Source organism: Euleptes europaea, chromosome 9 (genome assembly GCF_029931775.1).
Source record: "Euleptes europaea isolate rEulEur1 chromosome 9, rEulEur1.hap1, whole genome shotgun sequence".
In the NCBI taxonomy this organism is placed as follows: domain Eukaryota; kingdom Metazoa; phylum Chordata; class Lepidosauria; order Squamata; family Sphaerodactylidae; genus Euleptes; species Euleptes europaea.
This window is the reverse complement of record NC_079320.1, coordinates 535,928-551,380: the sequence shown is the minus strand read 5'-3', so window position 1 is coordinate 551,380 and position 15,453 is coordinate 535,928. Positions and strand designations below refer to the sequence as shown.

Genomic DNA, 15,453 nt, shown 5'->3' with positions numbered 1-15,453 from the left:
GAATCTTCACCAAACTGGACTTAGTGGAAGCATACCACCGCATTCGCATTAAAGAAGGAGACGAACCCAAAACAGCCTTTTCCAGCTGTTTTGGAATGTTTGAATACCTAGTCATGCCTTTCGGACTTTCGGGGGCTCCCAGTGTGTTTATGCAATTAATTAATGAGGTTTTACATGATTTGCTGTTTCGGGGGGTGGTGGTATTTCTCGATGACATCCTTATTTACTCTGAAACCATGGAAGAACATGTGCGCCTAGTGCGAGAAGTGCTCCAGCGGCTGCGGGAGCACAAACTATATGCTAAGGTGTCCAAATGTGAGTTCCACCAACCTTCCATTACATTTCTTGGGTACGTGATCTCCCACCAAGGGTTAGAAATGGACCCCGCAAAGGTCCAGGCGGTGCGGGATTGGGAACCCCCCACTACCCGCCGCCAGCTTCAGCAGTTTTTGGGATTCGCTAACTTTTACCGCAACTTCATTCCCAACTTTGCCCAAGTTGCGCTTCCCCTCACTGCCCTGTTGCGTACCAAGGACAAGGGGGCTAGCGCCGCGCTTCCCTCAGCCCGTTTGCAATGGTCCCCCCAGTGCCAGCAAGCTTTTGAACGTTTAAAGCTGCTTTTCTCATCCGAACCCGTTTTGGCTCACCCGGATTGCACCAAGCCTTTTGTGGTGCAGGTGGATGCCTCGGATGTGGCCATGGGCGGGGCCCTATTGCAGAGGGATGAAGGGGGGCGGTTGAGACCATGCGCCTACTTCTCCAAGAAGTTTTCCCAGTCCGAAATCAACTGGGCTATTTGGGAGAAGGAGGCGGCGGCGGTCAAACATGCCCTCACCATATGGAGGCACTTTTTAGAAGGTGCCGAGCTGCCGTTTGAAGTGTGTACCGATCACAAGAATCTCGAGGCTCTCAAGGGAGCTAGAAAACTCAACGCCAAACAAATTCGGTGGGCCCAATTCTTTGCAAAATTCCGGTTCACCCTCAAGCATGTCCCTGGCAAAGAGAATGCCCTAGCCGACGCTTTGTCACGACTTCCCCAGTATCGCAACGATTTCGATCGCCCAGTCAACTCCCTGTTCACTCCCGAGCAGCGAGGGGAGGTTCCTAGCTTAGCTGTCACTACCCGGTCCCAAGCCCAACAACCTGACACCCCCCCTACGCTCAAAGGTATCCCGGAAGCCTTTCAACAGCGGCTCCGGGACGCCTCCTTACAGGAGGAGGAGCACCATCTCCTCCCCACGGGCTTGGAACGAACCAACACCTGGTGGGTGCAAGGGGGTAAACTATATGTCCCATCCTCCCTTCGTAAAGAGGTATTGGGACTTGTACATGGTGCCAGGTTGGCGGGTCATTTTGGTTTCATAAAAACTCTTCACCTGGTACGGAGGCAGTTTTGGTGGCCCGGTATGAGATCCGATGTAGAGCTGTACGTGCGCAGCTGCCCCACTTGCGCCACAGCTAAAAGACGGATGGGAAAACCCCCAGGGCTTCTCAAACCGCTTGAGAACCCCTCCCGTCCCTGGGAAGTCATCGCCATGGATTTTATCACCGACCTACCTCCAAGTCGGGGAAAGACGGTTCTCTGGGTAATCACGGACCTCTTTTCCAAACAGGTCCATTTCGTTCCATGTGCAGGTCTTCCTTCAGCCCAGGGCTTGGCTAAACTGTTCGTCACACACGTCCTCAGGCTACACTCGATCCCGAGGAAGGTCCTCTCCGACCGGGGGGTCCAGTTTGTTGCCAAATTTTGGCGAGCCTTCCTAAAGCTAATGGGGGTGGAGGAACAGGGCCTTTCTTCCGCCTATCACCCCCAGACGGATGGTCAAACTGAACGAGTAAACGCGGTGGTAGAATGTTATTTGCGTTGCTATGTAAATTTCCACCAGGACGACTGGGTCGACCTGCTGCCATTTGCCGAATACGCGTACAACAATGCGCCTCATTCCTCTACCGGTTTTAGTCCCTTCCAAGTAATATACGGGACGGAATTCGGTCCTTTCGGTTCCGCTCCCGTCACGCCAGAGCTCCAGTCCACCCCTGGTCTTCAGGAGTGGATTCAGGTAGTCAAATCTACCTGGCCATGGCTGCTCAAGAATCTTGAGAGGGCAAAAGGCAAGTACAAGGAACAGGCAGACAAACACCGGTCTCCGGGATGGGAACTTAAGGTGGGAGAGCAAGTCTATCTGTCCACTAAAAACCTCCGCTCTCTGCGTCCCTGCAAAAAATTGAGCGACCGTTATGTGGGACCTTTCCCCATTACCAGAGTAATCAACGAGGTTACCGTGGAACTGGAACTCCCCAAGACCCTCAAGGGGGTCCATCCAGTCTTTCATATAAGCCTCCTCAAACCTTATGTGCCAGCTCCCCAGTTCCACCCCCCTCCCGCACACGAGATTCCTACCGTGGTAGGGGGGGATACCCATTTGGAAATATCCAAGGTTTTAGATTCCAAATGGAAGAAAGGGAAACTGTTTTACTTTGTTCGTTGGAAAAACCTTGGGTCCGCTCACGACGAGTGGGTGGCCGCACCCCACATGGCGGCCCCTCGCTTGATCCGAGAATTCCACCTCGCTTATCCCGATAAGCCTCGCCCTCTCGAGGACCCTGGAGGGGGGCCTTGAGGGGGGCAGAATGTGAGGGTCTCTGTCTATGTGTCTCTGCTTCCCATCACCTGCTTTGTTATCAGTGAACTCGTAAAAGCAGTTCACACCTTCTGGTCTCAGGCGCCAGGCCTGATTGCCCCTAGTATCTTCCCCCCCCCCGCTGTTCTTCCTGTCAGTACTCCCTCAGGCCGATGCGGCCTTGGAAGTGTGATAGCTTCACCAGACTTCCTGGGACTCGTCTGATGTTTTGTATTATGCCAAGCTTGTAACTTCCCATAACAATAAGTGTGAACCCCAGTGCCCCAGTGCCCTGGAGTCAATATATTCTGTAAACCCGAATAGCCCCTCACTTGCAACTTTCTACCTGTGCCTGTCTCATCTCCTGATGTCTTCAATAAATCCTTTGTTTCTTTATCAACGTCTGAACATTTGATTTGGAGAAGTAAACTCAGAGAGAGGGGATCTTTCACACAATGTTCGGGGTAAAAGGGACAGCGGTTTTGTTCCTATGTGTGCAATTTTATTTTATTTTCATTTTTTTTAAATCATATACTCATACACATTATACAATAAGGAAATGAAATAAGTGAGTGAGTCATCTGTGATAGCTTTTAAAGCTCTAGATCTGTAAGTCAATATTGAAATATGGCCTTTTATCCTATGTAACCTCCACCAAAAAAATTTAACTAAACTTTTACTTCCTGATAATCAAGCTTGGAAAACAGTGTGTAACTTAAATATCTCAGTGAGATCAGAGGACCATAAATAATTGTCAAATTTTCAAAGTTCAGAGAGAAAGCCAGAATATAAAAAGATAACCCATCAATTTACACCAACCTTATCTAACCTTATCTAATTATCCAATCCTATCTTATGTTACTAATGTATAATTAAATGTCCTCTCCTAGATACACATTAGAGTTAGGATACTGACCATTCTAGTATTTAATAAAGGGTAACCAGATGTCTGCAACTTTTTCACTTGACCAAAATGTATGAGGCCGCATATCAAGAATCAAAACTATAATATGCCAAACCTTAATTAGCCCCTCCACCACCACCCATACTTGTGCTAGTACCAATTCTGGCTTCGGTGATTATTTTACCAGGGCTACATGTTTCTGAGGTATATTTCCTGAAATCAGATTAAGCCAGTTGGGGAGTAAAGTTGGGGAGTCAAATAAAAAATATACTCTCTTCTGTTTATAATTTCTTTATGAACTGAAGTCCAGAATTTTAAAGCTAAATCACAACTCCACCATAAGCTTAACTAATCCCCTCTTTCATTATCACCTTTCCAGCACCTCTTTGATTGTCTAGAAACTGTAGCCAAAGTAATCAGCATCAGATGCCAGAAAAAGAACCCCCTTCCAGAAGTTTTCCCCTTACGCCTCAATTCAAAGATTTATTTATTTACTTGTTATTTCCATTTGTTGCCCTGCTCTTCCCGGCCAAAGCCAGGCTCAGAGCTTTAGATACCCTAAATAGTCCCCTCAATGATTTTTCCCATTATAATGGAATAAACATTTCCAAATCTTCTTCCTGTTTAGTCCTAACTGTCCAATTAATTTTTATTTTCTCTTGAAGATGATATATTTGAGTCAAACTTCCTTTCATCTCAAGTCAGGTTGTAAAATATTTTTACACATTATTTAGTGACCAAAACACATAATGAGTTCTGAGGATATTTTGTTCCTTTCTTGTAAGCAGGCAGCCAAGAGTTTCCACGGGAGATGCAGAACTGGCTATCTGGGGCCTGCCATGGGGAGCATCCCCACGGTGCTCATTATCCTCTGTGCTACGTAAACCTTTGGCTGAGGTCATGCTCCCCTCCTGACCCACTCTGGGAAGCCATTCCAAAGAAGGGGTCCTGCCACTGAAAATAAACTCACAGAAAAGGTGCTTTGAGACGGCTTCCCTGAGTGGGTGCGGACGGTGCCTTTGCTTTCTGCACTCAGGAAGGCACATCAAACGGCTATAGTTCAAAGGACATATAGTGGGAAGTGAAGAGGAGAAGACGGAGAGGGGACATGATAACCATCTTCAAGTCCTTGAAGAGCTGTCACATAGAGGAGGGTGCCGGGTTGTTTTCTGTTGCCCCAGAAGGTCGGACCAGAAACAATGGGTTGAAATTAAATAAAAAGAGTTTCCATCTAGACATTAGGAAGAATTTTCTAACAGTGAGAGCGGTTCCTCAGTGGAACAGGCTTCCTCGGGAGGTGGTGAGCTCTCCTTCCCTGGATGTTTTTAAGCAGAGGGTAGATGGCTATCTGTTAGCAATGCTGATTCTATGACCTTAGGCAGATCATGAGAGGGAGGGCACCTTGGCCATCTTCTAGGCATGGAGTAGGGGTCACTAGTGTTGTGGGGGGAGGTACTTGAGAATTTCCTGCATTGTGCTGGGGGTTGGACTAGATGACCCTGGTGGTGACTTCCAACTCTATGAACTGTTGGCAGATCTGGAATGGCTGCTTTTCACTTGTGTACCTGGTTTACTGTTATATGGTGTTTATTCGTCTTACCTTTAACATTATAACACTTGGACTTGCAAAAGGCTTTTGACGGTACTTCACCAAAGACTCCTTTGAGTAAACTCAGGAGTCAGGAGATAAGAGGACAGGCTTTCTTATGGATTAAAAATTGGTTAACGACAGGAAGCGAAGAGTAGGAATAAATGGACAGTTCTCACAATGGAGGGAAGTAAGCAGTGGGGCCCCACAAGGACCAGTACTGGGGTCGGTCCTATCTAATTCAAACGACCTGGACCGAGGGGTGAGCAGCTTAGTAGCCAAGTTTGCAGACGAGACAAAAGTATTCCTGCTGGTGAAAACCAAGGGTCCAGGAGGATCTCCACAACTTGGGTGAGGGGGCAACAATGTGACCAACAAAGTTGATCAGCCAAAGGTGATGCACACTGGGACAAAAAAAATCCCATCTTCAAGCATGCTGAGACTGAGGAGGGGAAAAGATCTTGGGGGTCGTACTAGATGGCTCCATGGAAGTGTCAATCCCGTCGTGTGCTGCAGCAGTGGAAAAGTCAGGTTTCGCACTGGGGTTTTGTCCCAGCCCTTGGTGTACTGCCCCTAGGGGAGATGGGGCGGAGCGGGGCCCTGCCCCAAGGAAGCCAAGCCGCAGCCCAGGAAAGAGCCGGATGGGCCTACGAGAGAGAGAGGAGCAGCCAGGCGGGGCTGGCCCGTGCCGTCTCACTTGGTCTCGCCGTTCCCAAGGCCGGTCAGCTGCTCCATGGCATCCCAGAGTTTTCGGGAGACACCTGGGTCTTGGGCACGGTCAGAAGGCAGCGCCAGGCTGCAGTCGCTGTCAAAGTACCTGCCTGTGATGCCCTCGACTTCCCTGGAGACGGCGCAGTACAGTGTGCTGACGGCACCCTCTTCTGCTGACTGGGAGAGGGCAGCAGGAAGCAGAAGTCAGCAAAAATGCCTCCTCCACCCTGAGGGTGGACGCCCTGGAGCCCCCAGTCTCCATGGTTTCTGCCGCCTCAGAGGACCCTGCCTCCAAGTTGTTGCTTCCACCCCCACCCACCCCGGCCTCTGAGGCAGAGACAGGCTGGCACCTTGGCTAGCCCTGGGACAGGAGCGGGATGGGGTCCTGCGCAAGAGCCCAGCCACAAAGCCAGCTGGGCATCTGCTGCTTCCATGCATGCCTGGCTGGGGATAGCCCAGGAACCCATGGGATAGTCGATGCCAGCCAGCAGAGGCTGCCTGTGCCTCTAAAAAGGGCAGAGTGTGCCACGCTCAGCTTCTCCCAAGGCCATGCCCCCTCCCTGGATGCTCTGCCACTGCCTACTCTGGGGATTGCTGCAACTACCCTGCTTTGGCAAGGCTCCTCGGGGTCCCGGGCGGGTGGGCAGAGGCTACTTAGCTCTAACCCTGCTCACCTGCATAAAGATGCCGCAGATGTTGTATAGCAGGCGGATCGCCCAGTGGAAATGGCGCATGATGCCCGTCTTGACGACCCCCGGGTTCAGGGAATTGACAGTCACCCCTGCAAAGGAGGCCGGTCGTCACTGCCTGGTGTCCCAGGCCAAGGTGGAGGGGCTTCTGTTGCATCGGGAGCACAGGAGAGCTGCAGGGACTGGCTGGGGGGGGGAGGGCTGTTATAGAGCTTGAGCACCACAGGTGACAATGTCAAGAGTTCACCCCTCCACAACACCGCCCTCTTTACAACAAAGCACCCCCCCCCAAAAAGGATCCCTCTGTAAAGGGAGAACTGGGCTTGGAGGGGCAGGTCTGACAGCACCCCTTCTGCCGCAATTCCCCTCCTCCCACAAAGCCCCAGGCAGGGCCAGTTCCAGGGGTCCCCAGGCCTCCTCCCGCTCCAGGGATGCAGCCAACAGCAGCCTGGGTCCAGATGCTGCTTCTCACTTCCCGGGCAACCCAAGCGTGGGTCTCCAGTGGAGCAGCTCCTTCCAGAGCCCCACAAGCCAAGGGATGCCCCAAGGTGGCCTGAACAGGAAGCCCCTGGGGGGGTGGTATTTTGAATATGGGGGAATCCTTGGGGTTGAGCGCTCATCTCCCAACCAGAACTCCAACCTTCTTCCAGCACAACGCAAGGGTCTCTCGCACTCTGCTGAAGAGGTCTCGGGGAGGGCAAACCGTTTATCTCAGAGCAGCACCCTTCCTAAGCTGAAGGAAGCCTGTGTGGTGTAGTGGTTGGGAGTGGAGGTTTGGAGTGGCGGAGTCTGATCTGGTGAACCGGGTTTGATTCCCCACCTCCTACACATGAGCGGTGGAGGCTAATCTAGGGAACTGGACTTGTTTCCCCACTCCTACACATGAAGCCAGCTGGGTGACCTTGGGCTAGTCACAGCTCTCTCAACCCCACCTACCGCACAGGGTGTCTGTTGTGGGGAGGGGGAGGGGAGGCGATTGTAAGCCAGTTTGATTCTTCCTTAAATGGCTGAGAAAGTTGGCATATAAAAACCAACTCCTCCTCCTCCTCCTTTTCTTCTCCGCTGATTAGGAAAGTCTAGGAAGGGGACAAGTTTATCTCCAGTGGTCGAAACTTGGGATACGCCAAAGGCAGGCAATCAGCACAGGGCTAGTCAGGCTACACATGGGACGGGGGCAGAGGGGGGTCTAGAGAATTCTGTGGCCCTCCCCCCATCAGTTAGCCTAGAACAGGTATCCCCAGTGTGGTGCCGATGGCCATCGTGGTGCCCTTCAACACCTTTCCTGGTGCCCGCTGAGACAGTGGGTGGGACCAGGTGGGGCTTTTGCCCAGCAGGGCTTCTGATTGGCCACTGGAGACCAGATTGGCTGTGCAAATTCAAAAATCACTGCTTCGGCAGCAGCTGCCGCCACAGCTCAAGGATCTTCATTGCGTGACTGAAGGTGATCCGTGTGTAAGCAAGAAAATATTTTCGAATAATATGTTCGTTTTAAAAGGCCTCCTGTAAAGAAGAGTTTCTACCTGAAATGTTGAAGAATCACTGCTAGAATTATGCATAATTTCACTCTTTGGTGTTTTGTGGTTGGCTCCTCCGTTTGTGGCAGCTGTTTCGAGGTTGGCTTTGCCTCCTGTGGCAAACATTTTGTGACCTTCACCCCCACCCTGTGTCACAATCCCAAAGGTGCATACAGACTGGGAAAGGGTGGGGGCCACAGAACTAGAAGCTGGCAGGGGAGGGACCTGTGCCAGGGGTGTGTGGTGGGTGTGCCGGCTGGAACATGCTGGACCCAGAGCAGACTGTGAAGACGCGGCACTGTGGATTCTCTTCAACCGCGACCTTACTAATTTGGGAGGGGGGGGGATGCGGCACCGAAATTTCCTCTGCGCACCCCGGTGCTCACCTGTGCCCTGCAGCCGCCTGGCCAGCTCAATGGTGAAGACCACGTTCATGAGCTTGGAGCTGTTGTAGGCCTGGCTGAAGCTTTTCGGCCACTCCTCACCGGTCAAGAACTTGACGTTGACGGTCCCCTTGTGGTGCACGAAGGAGGAGACATTAACGATCCGTGCCGGGGCGGAGGCCTTTAAAATGCCTGCAAAGATAGGGAAGGAGGCAGACTCAGAGCCAGAGAGAGAGGGCACAGGCAGGCGTCCCCTGGTGGGGATGACGGAAGGAGGCCTTGGGCCAGCGGTCTCTCCCCAGCACACCCTTTGCCCCAAGAGGCGCCCGTGCCCTCGGCTCTCAGCAAGCTTCCAGCTTCCGTGGATGGATGCAGCAGATATCCTGCCTTTGCTAAGCTGATGTTGTTGGGTCGGCTGCTGCCAGAGCCAGGTTGTGTTTCAGAAGCTGGAGGTGTCCCTCCCGGGGCCCTGACTCCGCCTTAAGGAGAGGACACGGAAGCCAGGCTGCCAGCCCCCAGTGACTGTCCCAGGGGTCCTGGCGTGGCCCATGGCACGAGAGAGAAGTCTGCCTTACCCAGCAACAGGTTGGTGAGCAGGAAGGGGCCCAGGACGTTGGTGGCAAACATCAGCTCCAGACCCTCAGCGGTGGGTGTGACTGGCAAGCCTGGGGAGGCAGAGAAGAAGATTGGGAGGGGGGGCAAGCGGCTGATACCCTCTCTGGCACCAGAGAACCTGTGCTGCTCCTTAAATCTGTGCGGTGTAGCGGTTAGAGTGTCGGGCTAGGATCCCAGGGTTGAATCCCCACTCATACCATCGGAGCTCGCTGGGTTGTTAGGAGGACAGGATGGAGGAAAGGGGAACGGTAGAAGCTGATTTGAGTCCCCAGTGGGGAGAAAGGCAGGGTAAAAGAGAATTAAATAAATAAAAAGTAAACCAATGAGCCTCACCTGCTGTCTTTGAACCCTTGCTGGCCCCTCCCATCCAAGAAGGGGACAGTTCCCCTCGGCCTCATCCCAGTAAGGACGTGAGACAAGGGCCAGCTAGAGCAGGTGGGAGCGGGGGGGGGGGCGTCTCACCCACCATCCTGTCTCCAACATGGGCAGCAGTCAGGTGACTCTCTGAAGCTCAACAACAAGGGATTCAGACTGAAGAGCCCACAGAGGCAGTGAAGGGGGGGCGTGCCTCAGGACCACCAGTGGGCTAGCACCCCACCCTCTGACCAGCCCCCAGACGGGGCCCTTTTGGCTGCTTGAGGGCGCTGGGTGAATCCTTCACCAGGGAAAATAAACAAGAGAAGCGGAGCACCCCCAGCCCAGAGGGATGCAGGCCCCCATCAGGCCTCTGGAGGGTTCCTGAGCCAAGTGTGGCGGGCGAGCCCACACCACCTCGATGCGGTCAGCACTGCAGGGGCCTCTTGGACTCTCTGCCCTGCAAGGGAGAAGGAATCTTCCCCCGGCACGCCTGGGTGCCTGGCCCTTCCCACCTGTGATTCCCGCGTTGTTGACCAGGATGTCCAGCCGGCGCTCCTCCTGCAGGAACCGCCTGGCAAACTCTCGGACGGAGGCCACAGAGCTGACGTCCAGCAGACGCAGGTCCACATTGGGGTTGCCGGCCGCCCTGCGGATCTCGTCCAGCGCAGCCTGCCCCTTGGCTTGGTCCCTACAGGCCAGGATGGTGCGTGCGTTCCTGCGCGCCAAGTCGAGAGCGACGCATTTGCCAATCCCTGTAAGGCAGGCCCCATGAGGGGGAGTCAAGAGCCCCTGGCGTTGCAGCGCGGCCCCTCCTGGCATCAGCTTCAGGCCATCAGCCGGGGATGTTGCCAGGCCACAGGTGGGTGGGTGTGCGTGCGTGGGGGTGAATACATACTGTACCTAGTCCCAGGTGATGACATCCTCAGTACTTTCTCAATGGGATGCAGCAAACTCTCACATTGAACTAGTTAGGAAGTTTTGTCGTTTGGAGATTGTTTTCTCTTCAAACCTGTCTTGGTTCTCCCAGCTTAGGTTTGTACTGGATAAGATTAAGTCTATTACTGGAGCATTCCTAAGTGTTTTTCTTTTCACTAGGAGAGGAATCCAGGTGTTTAATTCCAAAATAGTTTCACAGCTACTCTATGGTGTTGCTATTTCAATCTTGGTGATCATAGGATCTAATGATCACTCCCCCTTGGTTTTTGCATAGGATAATGGGCATGCCTCAATGTCTCTCTCAGAGCTGAACGAGGCCAAACGTTGTTGGCAGCCAGAGCATGGCTGAGTGCTTTTAAGCTAAGAATAAAGACATCCTCAGTCTGGTGTGGGAGTGAGAAAGGTGAGCTCTGCTACAGAACTTTGTATCTTGGGGATTTAGGGCTGCATGAGATACATAACTGACTTTAACTTAACTTCAGTAGCAGGCATAAGCTTCCAGAAGTTAAAGGAAAGTGTTTGCTGCCGAAAACTAATTGCTCAACCTTCGCGCTGTATTAAGCGAGTTGCCCTCCCCCACCCTCTTTCGGATCAAAAGACAGAAGCTAACTACCCAGGGAGGACATTGATAAATCACCCCGTAGTTAGAGACCTCTGTGCTGGGAAGAAGAGTAAGCGGGACTGCTCACACAGCGGCTTAAATAAGAAAAGTTTTAAATTGCAAAACAGCTCCCTTCTACAGATATTGCTACTCTGGCTTACTTCTCTTAAAAACGTCCTTTAAAACATTTGTGACTGTAAAACAACTCGGTGAGAAAGGAAAAGTAAAAGCTAAAGACTTAAAGAGACAGTAGACTAATCTATTCCTATTAAGGTATAAGTTCAAGCTAAGAACAATAAGAAAAAAAATGGGGAAGAAATGCTCATGCATAGCACTGCTCATGCATAGAAACGCTCATGCATAGACTAACAGTTCCCCCCCCCCCCCCAGAAAAACAAGCAAGAAAAAGCTCTAAAGAGATTATGGAGCGATGGATTAACAATCAAACATTACCATCCCCTTCTGATATCCTGGAATCTCCGAAAGTCACAGAAGGAAGGAATAGATTCAGTGTTTTAAACCCTGACACTCCTGCTCCATCCAATAATATGAGTGACCTTAAAAATCAGAGCAATACACAAAAAGATGAGACCAGCTTCGAACTCTTTAACAGAACATCAGACAAATGTACCCAAACAGAAACAGAAACTAGACAGAAAGTGGAAAATACAAGAGAGCAAGCCAAACAAAACAGGAGAAATGGGAATAAAGGAAAAAGATGAAAAAGAGGAGTACCAGCTACTGGCAGAGCAATGCCACCTCATTGCAAACACAACACAACACCTTTTTGGCATCCTAAAAAATATGGAACATAAAATAGATTCGCTTATGGAAGACTGTCAAAAGTTAAAAGGGAAAATTATGCAAGAAGCTTCAAAACCAAAGGAATACCATACACCAAAAGAGAGGTTTCTATCAAAGGTTAAAATCTCCAGAGTCCTGCAAGGTCAGCAAATTGCCCTAACAATCTTACCATTAAGAGGTTTCCTACCCAACTGGAGCTATAAAAGAATAACAATCAACCATTTAAGTACTATCCTAAATGTACCTATGAGAAACACTGACCTATCAGAAACACTCTACCTACCCAGCAACCAAGATAAGATACGACTGGTGTTAAGCTTTAAATCTCAGAAGATTCCTACACTAATTGTCAGAAATAAACGTATTATGAATCACTATGGAATCTGGGTTCAACGTGTTTTCAAAGATCAAAAAGCCAGCCAACTACAGTATGACTTAGGCAAGATGGATAAGATACAGACAAAGAAAACAAATCAAAGCAGTCAAACTACAATTACCAGCTCTACTGTGTCTCACATGCAAGTAAATGAAAATGACCTTAATTCAACTACACTACTTCAATTTGAGGGAAATGTCGCAGATTCCTTTGCAAGGCTACAAAAAACAGAACAAGAGGATGTAATAATAAGATTAAACATGAGACAAAACAAACTAAATGCAATATTGAATACAACAAATATGAGAGAAAAGAAGGGGGGAAAGGAGTGGCAAGACCAATTGGAAGATAAACAAATGGACTTAACAGATAAAATCTCAAATATTCCAATATCTCCAAAAATTAGTGTACAATGTAACGCGTCTAACCCGTGTGTTAGTTTTGATTGCAACAACATCATAGAATTGACCCCCATAAATCAACGCTTGTGATCTATCTTTTATGCAAAGGCTGCCAAGGAAAGCTTAAGTTTATCTCCTTCAATGTTAAAACTTAATGAACCATGTAAAAGAAAGAAAATATTTTATAAATTAAGCAAGGAAAAAGCAAATATTATTCTTTTACAAGAAACCCACATATTAGAAAAGCTACAACATTTAATGGTGAAACAGAATTTGGGGAAGTTATATTTTGCACCTAGTAATACTAAAACAAAAGGGGGAGCTATATATGTAAATTCCCCAATATTTACAGTTAAAGACATCCTCAATCTTGTACTGGTTGCTCCTGTAGCAGACACACCTTTGCACGCACACACACACCGGCCATGTCCCTGCAGTTAGGAAATCATTTAAGCAACATAAAATAATAAATCAGGTCTCTGTTGGTTTCCATTAGCCTATACTGGTAATGCTGATAAAGATACTGAGGGCCTTTTTACTTTTGTACCTTCTACTAATCTGGTCATGCCATATATTGGAAATGAGGATAGGCGTGAGAGAGAGCTTCTTCTCCTGTAGAAAAGCTCAACTGGATTCCAGGAGTGACGGGTTAGAGACCAACACGTTTTTCAGGGCCGGAGCTTTCAAGAGCCAGAGGTCTCCTTTCTGACCGAGGGAACTGTGACTCTGGACAGGTTTTAAGGACATTAATTCATAGTTCAGAGGGTAACCCTGGCAGAACATAATTCACAGTGGGTAGCTGTGTTAGTCTGTCTGAAGTAGTAGAAAAGGGCAAGAGTCCAGTAGCACCTTAAAGACTAACATAAATATTTTCTGGCAGGGTATGAGCTGCAGAAGTGAGCTGTGGCTCACGAAAGCTCCTACCCTGCCAGAAAATATTTGTGTTAGTCTTTAAGGTGCTACTGGACTCTTGCTCTTTTCTCCCTGGCAGAACAGTGAGGTTCAAGTCCAGCAGCACCTTATAGATCAACAAGATTTGGGGGGTGGGGGTCTGAGCTTACTTCCTGGGGAAACCACACTGGGCTCACATCACAGGCTCCCCAGGGAAGGGGATCAATGGGGGGGGGGCAGGATGGGCCCCTAAAATCGCCACAGAGGGGACATCTGCAGGAACCTGCTCTTCTCCTGGGCGGGGCCCAATCCACCTGCAAGCCCCTTCCTGCCAGAAGGCCTCTTTCCTTGGCTTTTATTCCCCCAACTGGCTCTTCTCCGAGGAAAGAGCCCCACAGAGCTGCCCCTTTTAGTCTGGGGCAGGAGTCCTGCCTCTGCCTCCCCCGCCCGCAGCAGACAGACTGCAGCGCTTCTCATCCGCAGCCAGAGTGCTGCTCCCAGCCGCGGAGCGTGTCCAGAACGGGCGGCGGCTTTTCTCCTCCAGCAGAGGTTCTGGCCGAGGCGGGGCGGGTCGGGGGTCCGCGGCGGCCCTCCGAGCCGGACTCACCGCTGTTGGCCCCGGTGATCAGGGCCGTCTTGCCGCGCAGGTCCACCGGGCAGGCGCGGGGCCGCCACGTGCGCCTCCGCCGCGCCCGCAGCAGCAGCAGCAGCAGCAGGGCCAGGCCGGCCAAGAGCGCCCGGGCCGGCGGCATGGTGGCGGCACATGGGCGGCGGCGGCGGGGCAAGGTCCAGGAGGGCGCGGCGGCGCGGGGTGGGGCGCGGGCGGCAGCCCACGCTTCCCAGCGGCCGCCGGACGGGGCGTCCCGCAGCAGCTTGGCCGGGCTGGGGCAGGGGAGGCCGGCCTCCCGGCGGGAAGCCCCGCCGTGCCACCTCCTCGCCACCGACGGAGGCCCCTTCCCTCCCCGCGAGAAAACGGCTGCTTCGGAGGAGGGCCCGTGGGGCGTGGGACCCCTCGCAAGCCCCGCTCTTCCCCAAGCTCCACCCCCAAATCTCCAGGCGTTTCCCAGCCTGGCCCTGGCCACCCTAGCCCTGGGAGCGCCGGGAGACGGACGTTCGCCCTTGAGGATCTGGAGCAGCGGGGGGCCCGGGCCAGACTCAAACAAAGGACAGCGACTGCTCATGGGAACGACGCTTGCCGATAGATAAGGACAGCAATGCCCCATAGACGATACATGATTGCCCGTAAGGAGTGCACGATTGCCCACAGAGAATCAGGGGAAACACGCTTGCAAATAGAGAAAAAGGCAAACCACGCTTGCCCACTGACAATAAGGGACACCACGCTTGCCCATAGACAAACAGGGAAGCTACGCTTGCCAATAGAGAATCCGAAAACTAAGGACAACGATTGCCCTTAGACAATACATGATTGCCCATAGAGAAAGCATGGTTGCCAATAGAGATTCAGGCAAAACATACTTGCCAAAACACAATAAGGGAATACACGCTTGCCAACTGACCATAAGGCTCACAATGTTCTATGTACACTAGTGACAGAGATTAAAGCAGCTATTTATTACAATGTAATTGTTGATGAGACCACAGATATCACCACACAAGAACAGGTTTCAATTTGCTTCCACATTGCTACAGAGGATATCTTTGTGGAGGAAATCTTTTTTTCTTTTTTTTTATGAAACTGAATCCACCACTGCTAAAACTCTGTCGCTGTGATCTTTCTCTTGACAGATGCCATGGCCAATGCTACAATGGAACATTGAATGTTGCTGGACGTTTTAGTGTACAGGCTCTTGTAAAGGCTGAGGAGCCAAGACCGCTGTATGTTCATTGTTTTGCACATGTTGTGAACGTAGCAGTACATGATGTGTCAGAAAATGTTACTGTGCATAGAAATTTCCTGAGTGAGTTATGATCACCTTTGTGAAAAATTCACCAAAATGTCTTGCTTTGTTTAAACACTTTCAGCAGGCAGAAAAAATAAATCTGAGACACTTTTGCTTCACTAGGTTGACTGTTAGAGCAGCTTCCTTACAGTGGCTTC

The 15,453-nt window shown here is 50.8% G+C and overlaps 1 protein-coding gene across 1 annotated transcript; it reads right to left on the bottom strand.

Annotated features, from left to right (window-relative positions):
• Nucleotides 1-5,806: 5,806 nt before the first annotated feature.
• LOC130482872 (retinol dehydrogenase 14-like) lies at nt 5,807-14,143 on the bottom strand. Its single transcript, XM_056855749.1, has 6 exons — nt 13,999-14,143; nt 9,895-10,134; nt 8,986-9,075; nt 8,414-8,602; nt 6,499-6,605; nt 5,807-6,001 (listed from the first exon to the last, which is right to left on the bottom strand). Exons 1-6 carry the CDS (start codon nt 14,141-14,143, stop codon nt 5,807-5,809), a joined length of 966 nt encoding a protein of 321 aa, XP_056711727.1.
• Nucleotides 14,144-15,453: the final 1,310 nt, after the last annotated feature.